Below are 18,719 nucleotides of genomic sequence, written 5' to 3'. Positions count from 1 at the left end.
ATCTTATATTGTGCACTTTTATGCTTCTGTATCAGACTACCTGGCCAGAAATTGGGTATGTGGTAATTTGATTAAAATATGTAGCCTAAAATGAAAACACAAAAGTACGAAAACTTGATTTTGACACCATACAGCAGCAGTATGACATCACTGCACTGTATCAGACAGTCTACGTCTATGCAGTTTGTGGTTCACGACGAATCCGGATGTCACATGACAGCTCCGTCTGACAGCCAGGAAGTGAGAGGTTGGTGCTTTGCAAAGGGCTGGTGGAGTGACTAAACAAGGTAACAAATAATTATGATATATATTTCTGTCGAACTGCAAACAGAGTGAATTTTATTTTACTTTCTTTTTACAGTGGTACAATGTTTTTCGTAGTCTTTGCGTGGTTTGTGCAACCAACGTAATGTCATTGAGCTAACAGTAGCTACTGTAACTTTCGAGCTAGCAACAACGTTAGCAGTTAGCAAGCTAACAAACAGAGAAGCCATCAAAGCAGTTATTTATTTTTGAAGGTCCTCTGGGTGCTTCATTGTCAGTTAATCACAAACCATAAACAATGATTTATCTGGGTGTAATGGGGTATTTAAATATCCGATTGATATGTGTGTTACATGTACTCATGTCAAGGATTTGTCCCTTGTCATCAGCTGGGCTGACTCTGTTTTCATACTTATGTATAGACTGCACAGTGAGTCCCTACATATTTAAATGGCTGTGTTTACCTGATGCTGGGTAACAAAATAATGTTTAAGATAAATGGAGTGTAAGTCAAAAGTGATACATAGTGTTTATGAATGTACAGTGGAGGGGTGTCCCCTGTGGTCTCTACATTCAGAATCTGCCATGCATTCTTGTGATAGCATCCACTATGACAGCCATCAAACATGCTCTCCAGAGGGACATCTTCACACCCAATGATGAGCGTCTCCTCAGCATCGTCAATGTCTGCAAGGCAGGAAAGAAAAAGAAGAACTGCTTCTTGTGTGCGACAGGTAGATGGGTAATACCAGCAGAACTAGTAATCACAAAGGGGATATTTTTCAGAAATAATTTGCTTTTTTATTCCAGTTACAACGGAAAGGCCTGTCCAGGTTAAAGTTGTGAAAGTGAAAAAATCAGATAAAGGGGACTTTTACAAGCGACAGCAGACCTGGGAGCTTCGAGATTTGACAGAAGTAGATGCCAAAGATGCAAGCAAGGTCAGAAAAATAATGTATTTCCTCTGTCTTGTCCATTATTTCTTTCAGAACCACGTTCTGTTGCTATCAAGTTCTTTTTCACCCTCACTGAGATCTAAAATATTTTGTATTTTACTCTTGTGTTTTAGGAAAACCCAGAGTTTGATCTTCATTTTGAGAAGGTGTACCGGTGGCTGGCCAGCAGTACGGCTGAAAAAAACTCCTTCATCTCCTGCATTTGGAAACTGAACCAACGTTATCTGAGGAAGAAGCTGGAGTTTGTGAATGTCAGTCCTCAGCTGCTGGAAGGTGTGGAAACACTCTGTCCATCACCACCCCTGTGACCGCATGCCTCTTCATCATGATTTGATTATATTTGTTTCAAGGGGTGTTTTTTCACTTAAACCAATAGTGTTGACCTTAGTGTGTATTGGTCATGTTTGAGTTATTCTAATTTAGACCAGAAATAAGGACCTTTGCAGGCTTTTGGTTGATTTTATTTATTAATCGCATGCTTAGAGATCTGTTCTTTGTATCCTGGTTTGTGGTTTGGTTTTCTGTGTTAAATTCTTCTTTGTTCTCACTTCTCTTTCTTAAACTGTCTCTGGCCAGAGCTTCCTAAAGCGGAAGGTTGGTAGGACTTAACTTCCCCCCTCCTCACTCCTCTCCATAGCTCATGACCCTGAACCACAAATCTCATTAGAAACTCTCACCTCCTTAAGTCTCCAGCTGTTTGAATTACTGTATTTGTCACTAAATAAGGATGGGCATGATTCTTTTTTCAGTATTCATAACACACATTAAGATCATTTTTTACTACACTTTTAGTTTTTTTTTTTTTTTTACTTGTCCATTCCACCTTAATTCATAGGATTGTTCACTGACATGTGTTCATTAATGTACTTTGCGCTTAATTTCATCGAAACTTGTAGTAGAAATTTTGTTCCAGACCAAAGTCAAGTGCATTTGTTAGTTTTGGTGCTTGAGTTTGATACACAGACATTTAGTGGTCCTTTTATCAGCCAGAACAAATATAGAGAAGCACATTTAGCTGATAAAGGCCATTAAAGCTATAAATCTGCTTCTTAATTATAAACCTCTGTCCACTACCTAAGATTGTTTGTGGTTTATGGTGGTGCATAATCTACTTTTTTATGGTTTCATATTCATGCTACATTTTCTTTCATTGTAGAAAATGAGTACAACTTTACAGTTCATTCAAAATGTGATTTAAGACTTCACTATTCTAAAATACTTTGGCTTTTTAATAATACATAGCCAAATCATTTAAAATGAGTTTCTTATTACTGAATGTTTTTATGTTTCTAATTGTCCTCACAAGAGATGTATAAAACCTGATGTGCAGATACCTGAATGTGTCTTTAATACTCGTTTTGCGTGTGTATTTTCATTTCTTCTCATGCTGTTAGAGTCTGTGCCGAGTGGTGAGAGCCAGAGTGTTGCCGGGGGTGATGACGATGCTCTGGATGACTACCAGGAGCTGAGTACCCGTGAGGAGCAGGATATTGAGAGCATGATGGAGATGTGCGAGTATGCCATCTCAAATGCTGAAGCTTTTGCGGAGCAGCTCTCCAAAGAGCTGCAGGTTTTAGATGGGGTGAGTGAAGCACCTGTATAATTTAAACAGCATAATTTGAAATATAACATACAGTATATGTTATAAAAACATATTATTTTGTAAGCCAAAGTGTAATTTACTGACCAACATTGCTGGTTAAATGTTTGTGGCAGTAGTGTAAAGCACTGTATTTAAGTACAATTTTGTGATATATGTACCTGAGTATTTTCAATTTCTGCTATGTCATACTGTACTTTGACTTCACTAAGAGGCAAATGTACTTTTTACTACATTACATTTATTTCATAACTTCAGTTACTAGTTATTTTTCAGATTATCTGAACAAAATACATTATAATCATAAGATTTTATTGATCCTTGGTGGGAATTTCCCAAGCTACCTGGCAGTATGCAAAGTACTTCAAATTATAAGGCAAGGCAAGTGTATTCATATAGAACATTTTCATATGAAACAGCAGTTTGACGTGCCTAACACAATGCACATAGATGGATAAAACATTAAAATGCATACAGTATATAGATATCACATTAGAGTTCAAATTATAGAAAACATTAAATATTACTTAAAAGCAACAATTACATGAGTAAAACTAGTAGAGAGTAGAGTAGTATTGTGCAAAAGTTATATTCTCTCCACCTTTACCAGCTGCAACAATAAATTGATGTGCACTACAATGTATCAGTAATTATAATCCAATATAATGATATACAGTTTTACATAGAGTGCTTTAGCTTTTTGTACTTTTAAGTATATTTTGATACTAACATTTTGAATACAGGACCCCTACTTATACACTGTGGCATTGCTACTTCTGTTTAAGTAAACAATCTTAGTACTTCTTCCACCGCAGGTTTTTGATAAAAACAAAAGCTGCCACGCTTGTTGTAAAATGGACAGGGCTGGGTTGTTGTTAATGTTACGTCTGCAGCAGTGGAGAACAGCATCTCTGCTGCAGTGTTACTATCAGAGAAAGCCAGCATTAGAACAGGCACAGGTCTGTAGGAACGAGGTCTTTCCTTGTCCCACCGGCTTGACTGAACTGCTGCAGTGTGTGTTGCTAAGCTGCTCTTGTCAGTTAAGCTCAATGCTCTGCTGTGCTTACGTCAATCTGTTAGTGATGGGCTGTTCACACAATCCTTCACTCCTCTTTCAGAACTCCTTATCAAGTCATTAAAATACACTCCAATTAGTTCCTTTTCTAAACTAATGTTAAAAGACATCTCTAGTATGTACTCGCTGTATGTTGTCTCTGTGCTGCACTAACTTCCACCTTTTATATTCTGTCAACATTATCCCAGAAATTGATTTTAGCCTTTGTGAATCAAGTCAGAATCATAGAAGATATGAATAGTGAGTCTTATGTGAATTGATTTGTTTTTCTCCCAGCTCTTAACCCTCATTGTTGTTTTTTATTTCAAGGCTAACATCCAGTCCATCATGGCTTCGGAGAAGCAGGTCAATATCCTGATGAAGCTGCTGGATGAGGCTCTGGCTGAGGTAGACACCATTGAAGGAAAGCTGAGCAGCTATGAGGAGATGCTTCAAAGCGTCAAAGAGCAGATGGACCAGATCTCACAGAGCAACCGCCTCATTCAGATCAGCAACACCAACAATGGCAAACTGCTGGATGAGATCCAGTTTTTAGTGGTTAGTGGTTTTCTACTGTATATTTGCTAAATTGAGTATCAGACTGAAAGCCTCTAATGATGGGTGTCAGAATCTAATCTGCTCAACAAAGTAGCGCCCGTCTTGACTTTCTAAAATAGTTTCTGTTGCATAAACATATTTGAAGTGTGGCTATTTTGGGGATGAATACCAGCTTTACTGCTTGACTGTTAAACTTACTTTTATGGCTGTTTGTCTGTTCTCATGCAGAACTACATGGACCTATCTAAAGGACACATCAGGGCCTTGCAGGAGGGCGACCTCACCTCCCCTAAAGGTATTGAGGCCTGTATCAACGCCTCTGAAGCTCTTCTGCAGTGCATGAACGTGGCCCTTCAACCAGGTTTGTTTGCATATGGCATCTTATCAATTACTTGCTGATCACCTTAATTAGCTGGTGACAGTCTTATTCAACCTGCTGTCATGTTACTTCTGTAGGCCATGACAAGCTGATGGCTGTGAAGCAGCAACATCTCCTGTTCGCTGACTTAAGAGACACCTTCGCTCGCCGCCTCACCAATCACCTCAACAATGTGTTTGTTCATCAGGTAACAGGCACACTGTTATTACACGGGGTATGGCATAGGTTAAAACATTTAGTTAGCATATTCTTAAAGGTTCAGTTGTATTGACTTTCTGTAGTTGTCATTACGTTTGTCTTTATACAGACTAATGGCCACTAGTGCAGGACTCAAGACTGCGAATGATTAGTCACATTTTGTGACCAAATGTATTTAATGTGAGCTGACTTTCTTCAAAGGTCACGCTGGGTGTTACTGCAAAATAAACAGCTTATGCACGAATGACCGCTCTCACTGTAAAAGTAGTGGACAGACGTAACAATCTCTGCAGTGCTGTCATTGCAGCATTTATCTGCAGATCTGTCGCTCACCCGTCTCATGAAGCAGAGACTTCAGTCTATAAAATGTGTTGAAACACACAACATTTCTAGACTCATTTTTTACACTTCAAGTCTATTTTTTCTTTTGGCACATTTGAAGTGTAATCACCACAGACAGCTGCTTAAATCAGGTAGATCACTTGTTAGCCTGTTGATGTGTTGGAAACTTAAATGAATAAAACCATACTTATTAATGCTGCTGATGTCATGCTGATGAGACTACATGAAGACTGTTTTTGTCCAGTACAGTATATTTCTGCTGTCAGTCAGCCTGGTGAAGACTGTGGTGTCCTCCTGCTGACAGGCAGCTTTTCTGATGAGAGACGCGGCACAGAGGTTGCACTCAGTGTGGACTGAATAGATCAAAGTCATGTATGTGTGACGCTCACGTCTAGCGAAGTCCCAGTTTGAAGTTAGTAGTGGCTGAAACCCACCATCAAGTCCTTTGTTAAGTAGTAGGACACTAATAACAGAGGTGGTGCCACCAAATCTGGCACTGGTTCCACCCACCAGTGCCACCAGTATAAATGTTAGTCTGGATCCCTGTGGTGTAATAAAAGTCTTCATAAAATGATCAACAGTTTAAATAATCTTTTAGTACTTTGGTTGTAATGAGCAACTGGAAACTAAATTCAGGCTGTGCACATTGCTTTTGTAAAATTTCTCCCTCAAACTTCAATTTGTTGGCACTTACATGAGAATATTAAAGCAGAATGACAGCGTACCAAGTAGAAAAGTAGAGGGAGAAGGATTTTATTTTATTTATAGCAACTATAAGAGAGTTGTCCTCACACCTTGCCGGTGTAAGGCTTCTGCACCTTGGAGGGCCACAGTCTGTTCTGGTCTCTTCCAGGCTATTTCTCTCGTCGTCCTTGGGGCCTTCCTCTTTAGCTGAGACTCTTTTCTTGGGCTTCTGTGTGTTGTTTCCTTCCAGTTGTGCCCTTCCTATTCTTGTCCTTCTGTCTTGCTCACTTTGAATCATCCCCCCCTCTGCTCTCTGTCTCTGTGTCAGTTCAACCACTTCAGTCACTTCAAAATGACCATCCCTCAGTTCTATAGGTCCTCCTGTCTGTCACTTCCAGTGAGTACCCTCACAGCAACCCCCACATGTCCCCTTTTGCTAATGTTTGACCTGGCATACTTCACTCCAACTTACATGTCATTACTTCAGAGGCCTTCCACAGCCTACCATGGTACATGTATGTTCATTACTGCATGGAATATGTTCCTAACTACCTAACATCTCTCATCTGATCTCAGAGCTGAAGAGGGAGCATCTTTAGAAAGATCATCTTTCTCCTCCATCACAAACTGTCTGCACCGAGTGCTTTTAAAGTTTGGGTGCTAACATGGCTTTGTTGCAAAAGGTCTCATAGCATTAAATTCTGTGCCTGTCTGCTCTGCATGCATGCCTTAAGCCGTAGAGACTGAACAAGTTAACCTTGAGGGGAAGTGAGGACAATATCGGTATGGCAGTAAGAGCTGGGTTTGTCAAAATGTTTATTAGTAAGATGAGCTGAAAAAGTTTTGAATTTTGAAACTGAACAGTTTCTTGTTTACCCTGAAAACATCTAGTGTCCTGGTAATTACAAGTAACATGGCTGCTATCACACATTTGTGATAAGAAGCAAGAAAAGCAGTCCTTATGTTTGTTGTCTGTGTGTTTATAGAAAGATGGAATGGGATTAAATATTAGATTTATCTGTACCATAGTATTCAGTGCACTTCTAATGATGTCTCCTCACTCTGTCATCCAGGGCCACGACCAGAGCTCTACGCTGTCCCAGCACACAGCAGAGCTGACCCTGCCCAAACACAGCCCCCTCCACAGGGACCTGCTGCGCTATGCCAAGCTCATGGAGTGGCTGAAGAACACCCACAGGGAGAAGTATGAGGGGCTGTCAAGGGTCAGTGCTGTTATCCAACAAAAGTACTTAAAGGAATAGTTGGGCATTTTGGGACAAGCTGCTGTTTGTTTTTTGCAGAGAGTTCATGTCTGTCCGTTAAAGATTTCTATCCTGGTTGAGTTGGCGGCATGTGCGCACTATAGTAACAGCCAGCGAGCTTTTAATACTGCAACAAACACTCAATAAGCAGCTGTATACAGTAGTATTAGTAATAATAGAGTTTAATGCTGAAGGAAGTTTGCATTAGCAGTAACAAAAAGTTTCACATGGAGTTTTAGACCCCTACCTGTGCTACAGTACATGTTCCTCTGTGAGTGCCCCAACCCCCCCACCCCCCACAGTTTGTATGTCCTGTGCATGTGCATAATTAAGGCTGGGCGTTATATTGAATTATTTAGATTTTTTTGTTTTTGAACATGTGAAAAATGCCTAAAATACAAATCTGAGATTAGTGCTTCCTCTGCTGTCACTCAGACGCCATCAACAACAGTTCTCTGGAGTTAGGACAATAACGTAATCTGTTGCAGTTTCCTTGGAGATACCTGCATGTGTGAGCGTTACCAGGCAACAGGCTTGAGTAATAGTGACTGCAGCATCTAAAGATGACAAAATAATACCAATGAGATATAGTCATGTTACCCCAGTGATATGGAAATGATTTTATTATATTTTAAATAATTTTCTTTTTAATAATAAATCAGGGTGAAACCCTAGAAAACCATTGCTAATGGCCAACAAGTAGTCCCACTCATACCTCCCTGGAGAACCACAACTTTGTGTTGTTACACCACCTTTTGTACAGATTACATCAACAAGATATAATGTGAACTAGTGAGCTTTAGGTGGGCTTGGAGGGGAAATTTGTTATTTGTGGACAAAGCCTGGCTAGTTGTTTCCAGCCTCTATACTAAGATGACCATGCTTTACCAGCTTTATATCTACTGCACATAATCAATATTTTCATCTAATCTGCAACAAAGGCAACCCTAAATGTCAAACTATTCCTTTAATATTCAAGATACGGTGTTTGGTGTCCGAACACCTTAACAAATGCCATCTCCCTTTTCCAGACCTATGTGGACTATATGAGCCGACTATATGAACGAGAAATCAAAGACTTTTTTGAGGTTGCCAAGATAAAGATGGCGGGTACATCCAAGGAAGCAAAGGGCAAGTTTGGTAAGATTCACCAGCCCTGTTACTGTAGAGACATGAAGTGTGTTTGTCTGCTGCAGTTAATGTTAGTATGAGTTTGTATTAACATCTGTTTTTGTCCCATCTTACAAACACTCAAAAGCAGCCTGAATTGCACTGTACCTCCAGACTGTTTTGTCCAGTATTTGTGTTACACTGTCACAGACTTAATGAAATACCCATGTATAACTATAAAAACCTTATTTCTTTACAGCCATTTGTGCATCACATCTGTTGGCAGAAGCATATTTGCCCCTAGCTTACACTCACCGGCCACTTTATTAGGTACACCCATAAAATTGTATGCAAATCAGTGCAACACTTCCACCTTAACATCTGTGTTTATGAAGCTCAAAATGTTTCAGTTTTTGGTGCAATTGTCATAAATGTATAAATTCAGTCCTATGTTTATTATTGAGGTCATAGTTAAAGGTGGTGGTGTACTGGACTACATTATATTCAGAGGTGTTCCTAATATTCTGACCTTCTCATGTATGTACCTGGGGAGGCCAAAGATATAGAGACACCTCCTTATAAGTGTTCTGCCATAAGGTCCTGCCTGTTGTTTCACTGTTTGATGTCTCTTTTTCCCTTTGTACAAGGACCTTGCCTGCTCAGTTCTCTGCTTGTTTGAATATTTAAAATCCAAATAGGCTGAATTATAAAACATTGCTGTATAAATCCATATTAGCTTTTTCCTTCTGAAAACAAACAAAAAAGATTTTTTCCAAAGGTTTGTCCAACGCTTTAAGCATATGTTTCTTCTAAGCCACTGCAGTGCACGTCAGCATATATGTAACTTTGTACATCTAATGTCAAGCCTCACCCCTCTCATGCTGCATGTTTTAAGCCTAACCTGTCTCTGTCTTTGATACCTGCCTTTCTAACTGGCTGCAGCCACGCTTCCGCGGAAAGAAAGTGCACTCAAACAGGAAACAGAAAGTAAGTATGGCATCTGGATAGCGCTTGTTCCACTGTCAATTGCCCACTCTGCTTCTTACCATTGTGTCATACATAACTGCACTAAAAGGAGTCCTTTGCTCAGACTCCTCCTCTATCCAGATATTTACCACTTGAAGCTCTACAAACCATTACCTCACATTGTACCTGGTCGGTTTGTGCTAAATGTTCACAGTGCAGCTTAATGCATCATCACACATTATGAGTCTATAATGAATGACTGCAAAAGCTAACCATCAATACCCATGTTGTTTTTGATTGATACCACTTAAATTGACTTACACAAGTCTGCATGATGTTCCCAAAACAAGGCTTACTGGCACTAAAAACACTGAATTACACTGTATTTGTTGGGCTGTCTTAGGCCTTCATGGTAGCTCGGGGAAGCTAACAGGCTCTACCTCAAGCCTGAACAAGCTCACGGTGCAGGGCCCCAACAGCAGGCGTTCCCAGTCCTCATCACTGCTGGATATGGGAAACATGTCCGCCTCCGACCTGGACGTAGCAGACAGGACCAAGTTTGACAAGGTGATGTGGCAGAGATATAGAAATTCAACATTTAGATGTTGAATATAAATAAATGTGTGTACACATCTTGTTCTTTACTGAGATAGTAAATGGAGCATTTTGTGTTTGTTTGGTTTGCAGATATTTGAGCAGGTCCTCAGTGAACTTGAACCTCTGTGCCTTGCAGAGCAAGACTTCATTAGCAAGTTCTTCAAACTGCAGCAGCACCCAATAGTTACACCCCCTCTTGCTCAGGTAAATATATGATCACATACTGGAAATAGCTGTGACAGATCAAATAACATGCCACCTAGTCATTAGCAACATACACAAAGTCTAGTTACTAATCCAGAAGAATAATGTTACCTCACTTCATGTTAATGGATGTTTGCTGCTGTCTGATGCTGCATCGTTTATCCCCCTGAAAGCATAAAATAATATAGCAATAGCAGCCACGGGCATGTTTTTGATTACAGCATCATTTATGTTCACGCCAGAAAGTGTTTGTTTAGATCTGCCATGTTTTATGTCTGTCATCCTGTCAGCCAGAAACAGAGGAATCAAATGGAGGCACACTGTCAAGAATTGCTCCCCAGGCAGAACACAGACACTCCTTGTCATCAGAGTGAGTAGTTGCACATCATTAGCTAACAGTTACGCTGAAAGGACCACCCATCTTTATAGCAGGAAATATTTTTCAGATTTCCTATGCAGCACACCCTTCTCCTTATTCCAGTTCTGGCTGCCCATTTTCCCCCAACTTTGTCTTTCTGTGACTCAGAAAAGACATGGTGCGGCTGATGATGAATAAAATCTTCCAGAGCATCGAGACGGAGCTCAACAGTCTCATCGCTTTGGGTGACAAGATTGACAGCTTCAACTCTCTGTACATGCTGGTGAAGATGAGTCATCATGTGTGGACCGCTGAAAACGTTGACCCGGCCTCTTACCTCAGCACTACTTTGGGAAATGTGCTGGTCACTGTCAAGAGGAACTTTGACAAATGCATTGTGAGTGGGCTTCACACAATGGCGAGAATTCACATCTCCTTTTCCTCTGTTTTTGTCACCACTTCCCTAAATTAAAGTATGGTTTGTGTCAGTGAAATCACATATTTTTACTTGAGAACTTACTAAATCCCTGTTTCTTTATAGTCTGGTCAGATCAAACAGATGGAGGAGGTGAAGATTTCAAAGAAAAGCAAAGTTGGTATCCTGTCTTTTGTTACCGTGTTTGAGGAGTTTGCTGAGTTGGCTGAAACCATCTTCCGTAGTGCAGAACGCCGAGGTGACCTAGATAAAGCTTATGTCAAACTCATCAGGGCTGTTTTCATGAATGGTGAGACCTCTAGTCTTCCACAGTTCAATATTGTTTGGCTAATTGACCCAGAAGCACAGGTCTGAATTTTTATTGTCTTTTTCCAGTGGAGAAGGTAGCCAATGAAAGTCAGAAGACACCACGGGATGTCGTGATGATGGAGAATTTCCACCACATCTTCTCCACGCTGTCACGACTGAAGATCTCCTGCCTGGATGCAGAGAGAAGAGAGGCCAAACACAAATACACAGACCATCTGCAGTCCTATGTAATCAACTCTCTGGGTCAGCCTCTAGAAAAACTCAATGTAAGTCTGAATACCTTATCACAGAGTTGGCACAAAATTTCATGTTCGTGGAAATGAATGACCTCTTACTGAGTGGTTTTATTTAGTGCATCATAGATAAACTGTTGGTTACTGTCTCTTGCTTGCAGCATTTTTTTGAAGGAGTTGAGGCGCGTGTAGCCCAGGGTGTACGTGAGGAGGAGGTGAGCTACCAGCTCGCCTTCAACAAACAGGAGCTGCGCAAAGTTATCAAAGAGTATCCTGGCAAAGAGGTGAAAAAGGGACTCGACAACCTTTACAAGAAAGTTGATAAACATCTGTGTGAAGAGGAAAGTCTGCTGCAGGTGAGAGTTATAGTTTTAAGTGGTTAAACTGTCCAGTTGTTGGGAATCGTCGCATTCTTCATCCTGTCTCTAAACTGTTGCTCCACCAGGTGGTGTGGCACTCCATGCAAGACGAGTTTATCCGTCAGTACAAGCACTTTGAAGACTTGATCGGCAGATGCTACCCTGGATCTGGCATCACCATGGAGTTTACTATCCAGGACATGTTAGAGTACTTCTCCAGCATCGCTCAATCGCATTAGCTGCTATGCACTGTTGAATAGTAATTCACTACTGCCTCACACTGGCTGAACATACACTAGCTACTCATAAACTGCCCTGTAATGTGTTTTTGGACAATGGACATTTCCTTTGTGTGTCTGTGTATTTTAATGAGAGATTTGTACATTGGTTAGTGGTGCAGAAACCTCTGCATTATGTGGATGCCTGTTTATTTGGAATGTATCAACTCCGCTCAGAATAATTACTTGCCTTGTTATACTTTATGCCATATGTAATAAAATTGCATTTGCCAACCCATTCAATAATTTTGCACCAACTTTTAATTGTTTTTCTAGTCTTGGTGTCTTTAGGGTATTTTCTGTCTCTTTTTAGTGTACTTTTTGATAGTCTTGTATGTCTTTGTAGCTGTTTTGCATCTATTTTTCTGATTTTATTGCTTTAACAGAAAGGTTAATAGTCCCTTCACGGTTTTGCGATCTGGGGCCCCTAGATAAATTAGGCTTCAGGGCCTATGCCCGGAAAGCCCGCAGAGTAATCGATCCATGAGCCTTTCCATGCTTGAGAAAAATCTATGTAACTCCGCCCGTCCGAATTCGGTACGGACAACACTGGTGCACAAAACACGCTGCTCTACGAGTCTCACTTCCATGGTGACGAATCCAAACCGGAGGTGATCGGCGCTCTTTTCAAACGTTATTACCGCGGAAATATGTTAACTCACGTTGCCTAGCTAACTAATGGAGATCAACATGTAACGCTTTAATGAATCTAGTGCAAGTTATTGGTTCAAGTGAGGTGTTTATGTCGGCGTTGTAGTATTAAGGTGACGTTGGTGAGGCTAACGTTAGCTGTCAATAAAGCAGAGCAAGGTAAACTGGAAGGTTCCTGGTATTTAATGCTAGGTAACTGGTTAATGGTAATGAAACGGTGCTGACTGGTGGACTGGTGCTGACTGGTGCTACCTGTTATGACAGAGCCGAACAGCAGGTATCTCAGTAGTTAAAGCTAGAACTGAATGCTAATGTTTGTGACTTTGTTAAGCTAGCTACCCAATGTTACTGTTAGCAAATATTAAACATCTATTTAGTAGCTACGTTATTATCGCACTCTAAGATAAACATGCGACCTTACAATTTTCTTAGTTTATTTCACATTATAGCAATTAGCTTTTGTATTTAGCTACTTTGCTAACCAATATAAACGTTGCTATGTTGTGTCACGACAACTTTACTGCCACATCGCAGCCATGAACAGCAGCGCAGAGAGGAAATTCGTCAATTTGCGGAAACGTCTAGATCAACTGGGATACCGACAACCACTGGGGATTGAGTCACTGCCACTAGTGGAGAAACTATTCAGGTGGAACATTTTAACATGTTCTTCATCCCTTATATCTGCCAGTCAGTCACAGCTGGCCAACTGTATTTGAGGCATGCCTTTCTTTGTGTTACAGTGATCTGGTCCACACAACTGAGAGCCTGCGCAATGCCAAACTGTCGGCAGGGAAGACTGAGAAAGAAAGCCGAAACGTTGATGCTCTTCTGGAGCCGTACAGGGCAGAGAATTCCCGGGTGGTAAAGGAAAACAATGAGCTGCACCTTGAATTGCTCAAGTTGAAGGAGGAGAAAGATCGGGTCACCAGAGGTAGATAACCAAGCAGCCTCCCACCTCAACACAATCTGAAACATTTTCCCACATCAGTGACCCACAGACTGGTTTGACGACTCCACACAATCCTGTTTTGTTTCAGAGCTCAAGACGCACGTCAGAAAGCTAGACCATGAGACATCTGACCTTAAGTTCTTAAATAATCAGTATGTGCACAAGGTTCGCAGCCTGGAAAAGGACAGTAAAGCTAAAGCTGAGCGCATCCAACAGCTGCAGGAGAAGAACCTGCAAGCTGTTGTGCAGACACCAGGTAAACGCAAGGGACCTGACTTATAACCTATTGAAAGTAATATTTATCTTTTTTATATTTTCATATGTATTTTTCAGCTAAAAATATATGGTTGCACTACTTTCCTCTTGTTTTAGTGCTTACACCTTATATTTCTTGTGAAAGACAGATCTGAATTTACTGTATTTGACTATTAAAGACCAAACTAAATCAGATATCAATTATGGCTCAGAAGATAGATCCTCTGTTCCTCTTGCTCCCTTTCACAGGTGGAAAAAAGCGCAGCATTCCCTTCAGACGTCAGAGAATGCAGATTGATGAGCTCATACCTCCCTCCTCTACATCAGCTTATCCTGTGTTGCAGCCTGATGATCCGTATGTAGCTGACCTGCTGCAGCTGGCAGATGGGAGGTTTGTTTGGTTTTTTTTCTATGTTTACTGTATCACGGAGCGAAGCGGTCACTGCTTGATGGTTGTAGATGTTTGCATTTGCGATTAATTAAGTATTTGTGTAAATCTGATTTTACTTTGAAGAATTCATGAGCTACAGGAAGACATCATCAAACTGAAATTAGACCTGGAAAATGCTCAGGAAGTTATAAAGCACTTAAATACTCAGGTATGAAATACATGAACTAAAAAAGCATTTAAAATTCTGATGTGATAGATGTTACTATGGGGGTCTTTAGATGTTATATTATCATTTACTTCTATTAGGTGGAGGAGAGGGATGAAGAAATTGAGCGTTTGAATCGTGCACTTCATGGAGGACGACCTCATGATGTGATATCCCTCGAGGCTCAGAACATAAGCAACGAAAAACTGATTTCCCATCTTAACCTTCAGGCAAGCATAGCACTCATACATACAGGACCTTACCCTGACGTATAGATTCATAATGTAGAAAATGAGATCAGGGAAAGTGTTATCAGCTGTGACCTGTTGCTTTGTGTTACAGATTGAGTACCTGCAGGAGACCAACAGGACACTGGAGAAGAAGGCAGAGGGACTGCAGCAGAAGAAGATGGATGCCTCCACAGAGGTGGCCAATCTGTCTTTAAAGAACCTGGAACTGTGTGAGGAACTGACACACATAGATGATCTTGCAAAGCGGCTGGAAATGGATAAAGAATGGGTGTTGGAAACTGCTAATGTGGAACTACAAGAAAGTAAAGTAAGAATATGAGACGATGGAGAGAAAGACAAAATGAAAATGTATCGCATTTACAAGCAGTGTGCTGTCAGTGTTTTAGTTAACAAAATGTGAGTTAGCACAGTTCAAGACAAACCTCAAAATTCAAGTCTATTTTCTCAATAGAAAGAAATTCAAAGGCAACAGAAAGTCATTGAAGACTTGGAGGATATCATCACAAAAATGAGAAGGGTGTGTACAGTATATATATTCTATACTCTATGTATTTTCCCTTTTGGGATTCTGCCACATTTTAGTTTAGATTTGGTATTCATCAGTGAATACAAATTGTCCTTGCCAAACATCAATTTGTATATTCCACAAGCTAAAACATAATCTATTGGAAATGGTTGAATTCAGGGGCAGTCTGAAGGTGATTTTGAAAAAGACCGTCTCAGCGACCAGCTGGTGGAGCTCAAAGAGCAGACTGAGAAGATGGAGGGCCTGGTCAATTTCCTGGAAGGGGAGAAAATCAGGCTGCAGGATAAAGTGGAGAAAATGATGGCAGCTGGTAAACTGTTAACTTGGTTAACTGTTTGATGCTAAAACAGCTTTGCATCGTTTACACGCATGTGTTACTCTGTCCTAGACAAAGAGATTGTGCTGGAGTTGGAGAGCATGCGGACTAAACATGGTGTTTGTGGAAGGGAACACTCCCCGTCACGTCTGGATGCATTTGTCAAGAGTCTAGAGGAGGAGAGGGATTACTATCGCCAGGAGGCTGAGCGCTACAGAAGAGCCAGAGGGGCTGGTGGTCTGGGCGCAAGCCCCATTCGCAGTCCAGGCAGGGGAAGAAGTAGAGTAAGAGACCACAATACATTTGGTGACTTTTTTGTTTAATGACATCTTAGGCCATTTCTCCTTAGACAGTATGATGCTTACAAATTTTCAGGGAGGTGTTGCAGAGGCAGAACTGCTTCCTTTACTAAAGGAGAGGGATGAGCTGAAGGCTGCTCTGTTGGAGTTTGAGAAGCACACGGAGGACATCCAAAACAATGTGAAGGCCCTCAGCGCTGAGAGGGACCATTTCAAAACCCTGTTTAAACAGGTGAGTTGTGATAACATTGAATTATTAGCTTTGTCTTTGAAATCACTTATTTTACACTTCTAAAGGCCAAATGATGTTGTGCATACAGGCTCAAGAGGACCTGAAGCTGGCTCATAGCACAGATTTGTCAGCTGATGTCATGAAACTACAGGAGGAGATGAAACAGGCAGAAATCAAAATCCAGCGGATGGCCACTGAAAGGGAGGCACTCATGGAGAGATTAAAGGTTCATCCCAGAGTAATTTTGTGCACGGTGCACATGAGTCTGCTGCACCACTTTAGTCGTTTACATAGATGCATCAATAAGGCAACAGCAAAGTACATTGTCTTATGGTCAGGCTGTAATTTTAATAGCTTTTGCATATCTTGAAGATTTAATTTTCTAGAATCTGCAACCATTAGTCACTTTTTTATGATTTTAAATTGAATTTATTTGGGTTTAGACTAATGGTGGGACAAAAGAAGACATTTAAATAAAAGTCTATTTTTCTGATCAGTTAATTGAAAAATAATCCACTAGTTTATTGAGAGATAAAAATAACTTAATTGCAGTCTTAGTTGAATCTGTCTTTTGTTCATCTTTACTCAAACTACATATTTTGATAACATAGAATGGACACCACTAAGCCTAACACTAAATACCGAAACATGCTGCAGGTTGCCCAGACTTCAGCTGGCACTGACAGACAGGGAGAGGAGCGGAGGATACTGGTTTTGGAGAGTGCCATTAAGAATGTGAGCCTGACTGATATTTCAATAAATCTGCTCAAACATTTCTCCATGTAATGTTCACCAACGTAACACGGTCCTAAATAGCGTCCTGTTGCCGTTTCTTTCGACCTGGCTTATCGTGTGTTTTGTGGTGTAGTTAGAGCAGGAGACACTGGACCTGCGGTCACAGGTGTGTCTGCTGAAGGAGAACCGGGCGGCTGTGGAGGAGGAGCTGAAGGTGCAGTCTGCTGCTCTGGTCCAGAAAGCAGAGGAGGTGGCCCAGCATAGGGCTGAGACCAGCACTCTGAGGTTTGTGTTGAAACAAAATGGAGTTTAAATGTAAAAAAAATATAATGCCAGTGATTTTTCTGTTATTTTTCACAAATCCCATACAGACTAAAACCAACAGTGAACTTTATCAGTCACGTTTTTACAGTCACTGACAAGTTTCTCTTTTTGTGCATTTAGTGCTACACATAACGTCGACAGACAGGGTCTTTGATTCAGCTAAGTTTTTGAAAAACAGTGGATTGCTCCAGCACAGACCAATGAGCTAAACCAGGCTCTATAATCACAGATATTACAGTGAGTACATGAAATGTTTTGTTTTAGTCTTTGCATGGATTTGTGGAAAATAGCAAAAACAGAGAGAATCACTGGCCCTGTACTTTAATAATATGAGCATAAAAACAATGATGTGTAACTTCTATCTGCAGGATACACTTACATCGCATACATTTTAAAATATAAAAAGTTCAACCAAAGCAACTGTGTCTTCCCTCTGTACCTTCCCCCCCGACACTTGCTATTGTTCCAGTTGACGTGGGGGGGGGTTTTTTTTTTTTTTTTTTTTTTTGGCAATGTGTTAGACAAGGACTGATGGACTCTTTCCTGTCTGTCTGCAGGCTGCTACAGGCGCAGATGGAGCAGTCATTGTCTGACACTCAACACAGGCTATCTGTGAAGATGAATGAGTTGCATGCTTCCCATGAACAGATTAAGAAACTGGAGGATAAAATAGGTGAACTGTGGATTTAATAAGGTTTAGGGTGAACTGCTACCTTTAGTGTTGTATTGTTAAAGCACAATTTTTCCCTCAGGTTAAATGGGTGTTTGCTTGGTTTACATTTTTCTGCCAGGGAAGCTGAGTCAGTGGGACTCCAAACACAAGGAGGAAGTGGCTGTTCTGCAGAAGTCGATCTCTGCCCTGGATAAAGAGAAAGACACTCTGCTGGAGGAGGTGGATCAAAAGACTGAGAATCTGGTTGCTCTTCAGGAAGAGCTGTCTAATAAGGTATTTTCATCAAGAAAACAAATTTATATTAAAAGATTCCTTCACATTTCACATGCCCATTTGAATGAAGGTTATGGCTCCTCTGTGGGCTCCTCCTGTCTGTACTAGCCTTTTGGCTGCAGCAGTTCTAATGTACAGTACATGATGAGGGACAAAAGCCACAGTCCTGTTTCTGTGGGAGAAAAAGATACATTTTTATGCCTAACCAAACTTCATGTGGGCCCTCAGCAGTTGCTTTTAGTCAAATCAAGTGAGTATCCTTCAGATTTACTGTAGTTTTAGTACAAAATATGTCCTCATTTCTCCTGTCAGTGGAAAGAGAAACGTTTGCACATTAACTTGGGAAGAAGCAACATGATTTCACTAACTCAGACTGCTGAAGCCTCATTTTAACTTGAAATAAGCTCTGGAATTTTCTGTAGGACAACTGTGAATTTTGTCCCTCATCATTTACATTGGAATCAAACAGTAAGGCCAGTATGAACAGCA

At 40.7% G+C, this 18,719-nt stretch overlaps 2 protein-coding genes across 9 annotated transcripts in view; both read left to right on the top strand.

The window, feature by feature from the left end:
* Window positions 1-168: 168 nt before the first annotated feature.
* Window positions 169-12,420, top strand: exoc1 (exocyst complex component 1). 4 transcript variants are annotated; one of them, XM_020603557.1, is made up of 20 exons: window positions 169-287; window positions 867-998; window positions 1,075-1,205; window positions 1,334-1,493; window positions 1,797-1,814; window positions 2,615-2,802; window positions 4,205-4,432; window positions 4,661-4,793; window positions 4,889-4,998; window positions 7,109-7,258; window positions 8,329-8,437; window positions 9,350-9,394; window positions 9,777-9,940; window positions 10,061-10,174; window positions 10,465-10,544; window positions 10,701-10,929; window positions 11,074-11,257; window positions 11,344-11,543; window positions 11,672-11,866; window positions 11,956-12,420. In XM_020603557.1, the coding sequence occupies exons 2-20, from the start codon at window positions 875-877 to the stop codon at window positions 12,106-12,108; spliced, it is 2,715 nt and encodes a 904-aa protein (XP_020459213.1). In that variant the 5' UTR covers window positions 169-287; window positions 867-874; the 3' UTR covers window positions 12,109-12,420. The 4 variants fall into 4 exon arrangements, with proteins under 4 accessions (XP_020459213.1, XP_020459216.1, XP_020459217.1 ...); XM_020603560.1 differs by lacking the exon at window positions 9,350-9,394; XM_020603559.1 differs by lacking the exon at window positions 1,797-1,814 and having other exon boundaries at window positions 170-287.
* A 269-nt stretch (window positions 12,421-12,689) lies between these two features.
* Window positions 12,690-18,719, top strand: part of cep135 (centrosomal protein 135) — a 9,247-nt gene continuing 3,217 nt past the window's right edge. For 2 of the 5 annotated variants that reach the window (XM_020603490.1, XM_020603493.1), the window contains exons 1-17: window positions 12,726-13,075; window positions 13,333-13,447; window positions 13,542-13,732; window positions 13,839-14,006; window positions 14,255-14,396; window positions 14,520-14,604; window positions 14,703-14,831; window positions 14,944-15,159; window positions 15,304-15,369; window positions 15,538-15,688; window positions 15,767-15,978; window positions 16,070-16,225; window positions 16,314-16,451; window positions 16,883-16,960; window positions 17,094-17,245; window positions 17,842-17,957; window positions 18,076-18,230. In XM_020603490.1, coding sequence (XP_020459146.1) covers window positions 13,335-13,447; window positions 13,542-13,732; window positions 13,839-14,006; window positions 14,255-14,396; window positions 14,520-14,604; window positions 14,703-14,831; window positions 14,944-15,159; window positions 15,304-15,369; window positions 15,538-15,688; window positions 15,767-15,978; window positions 16,070-16,225; window positions 16,314-16,451; window positions 16,883-16,960; window positions 17,094-17,245; window positions 17,842-17,957; window positions 18,076-18,230 — 2,268 coding nt within the window. In that variant the 5' untranslated portion in view covers window positions 12,726-13,075; window positions 13,333-13,334. Of the gene's footprint in view, window positions 13,076-13,332; window positions 13,448-13,541; window positions 13,733-13,838; window positions 14,007-14,254; window positions 14,397-14,519; window positions 14,605-14,702; window positions 14,832-14,943; window positions 15,160-15,303; window positions 15,370-15,537; window positions 15,689-15,766; window positions 15,979-16,069; window positions 16,226-16,313; window positions 16,452-16,882; window positions 16,961-17,093; window positions 17,246-17,841; window positions 17,958-18,075; window positions 18,231-18,719 lie in introns of all 5 variants that reach the window. The other 3 variants (XM_020603492.1, XM_020603494.1, XM_020603491.1) reach the window with 3 other exon arrangements.

The sequence above is a fragment of the Monopterus albus genome, unplaced genomic scaffold (genome assembly GCF_001952655.1).
Source record: "Monopterus albus unplaced genomic scaffold, M_albus_1.0 scaffold61.1, whole genome shotgun sequence".
In the NCBI taxonomy this organism is placed as follows: domain Eukaryota; kingdom Metazoa; phylum Chordata; class Actinopteri; order Synbranchiformes; family Synbranchidae; genus Monopterus; species Monopterus albus.
The sequence above is the reverse complement of the archived record's forward strand: the minus strand, read 5'-3'. Positions and strand labels throughout refer to the sequence as shown.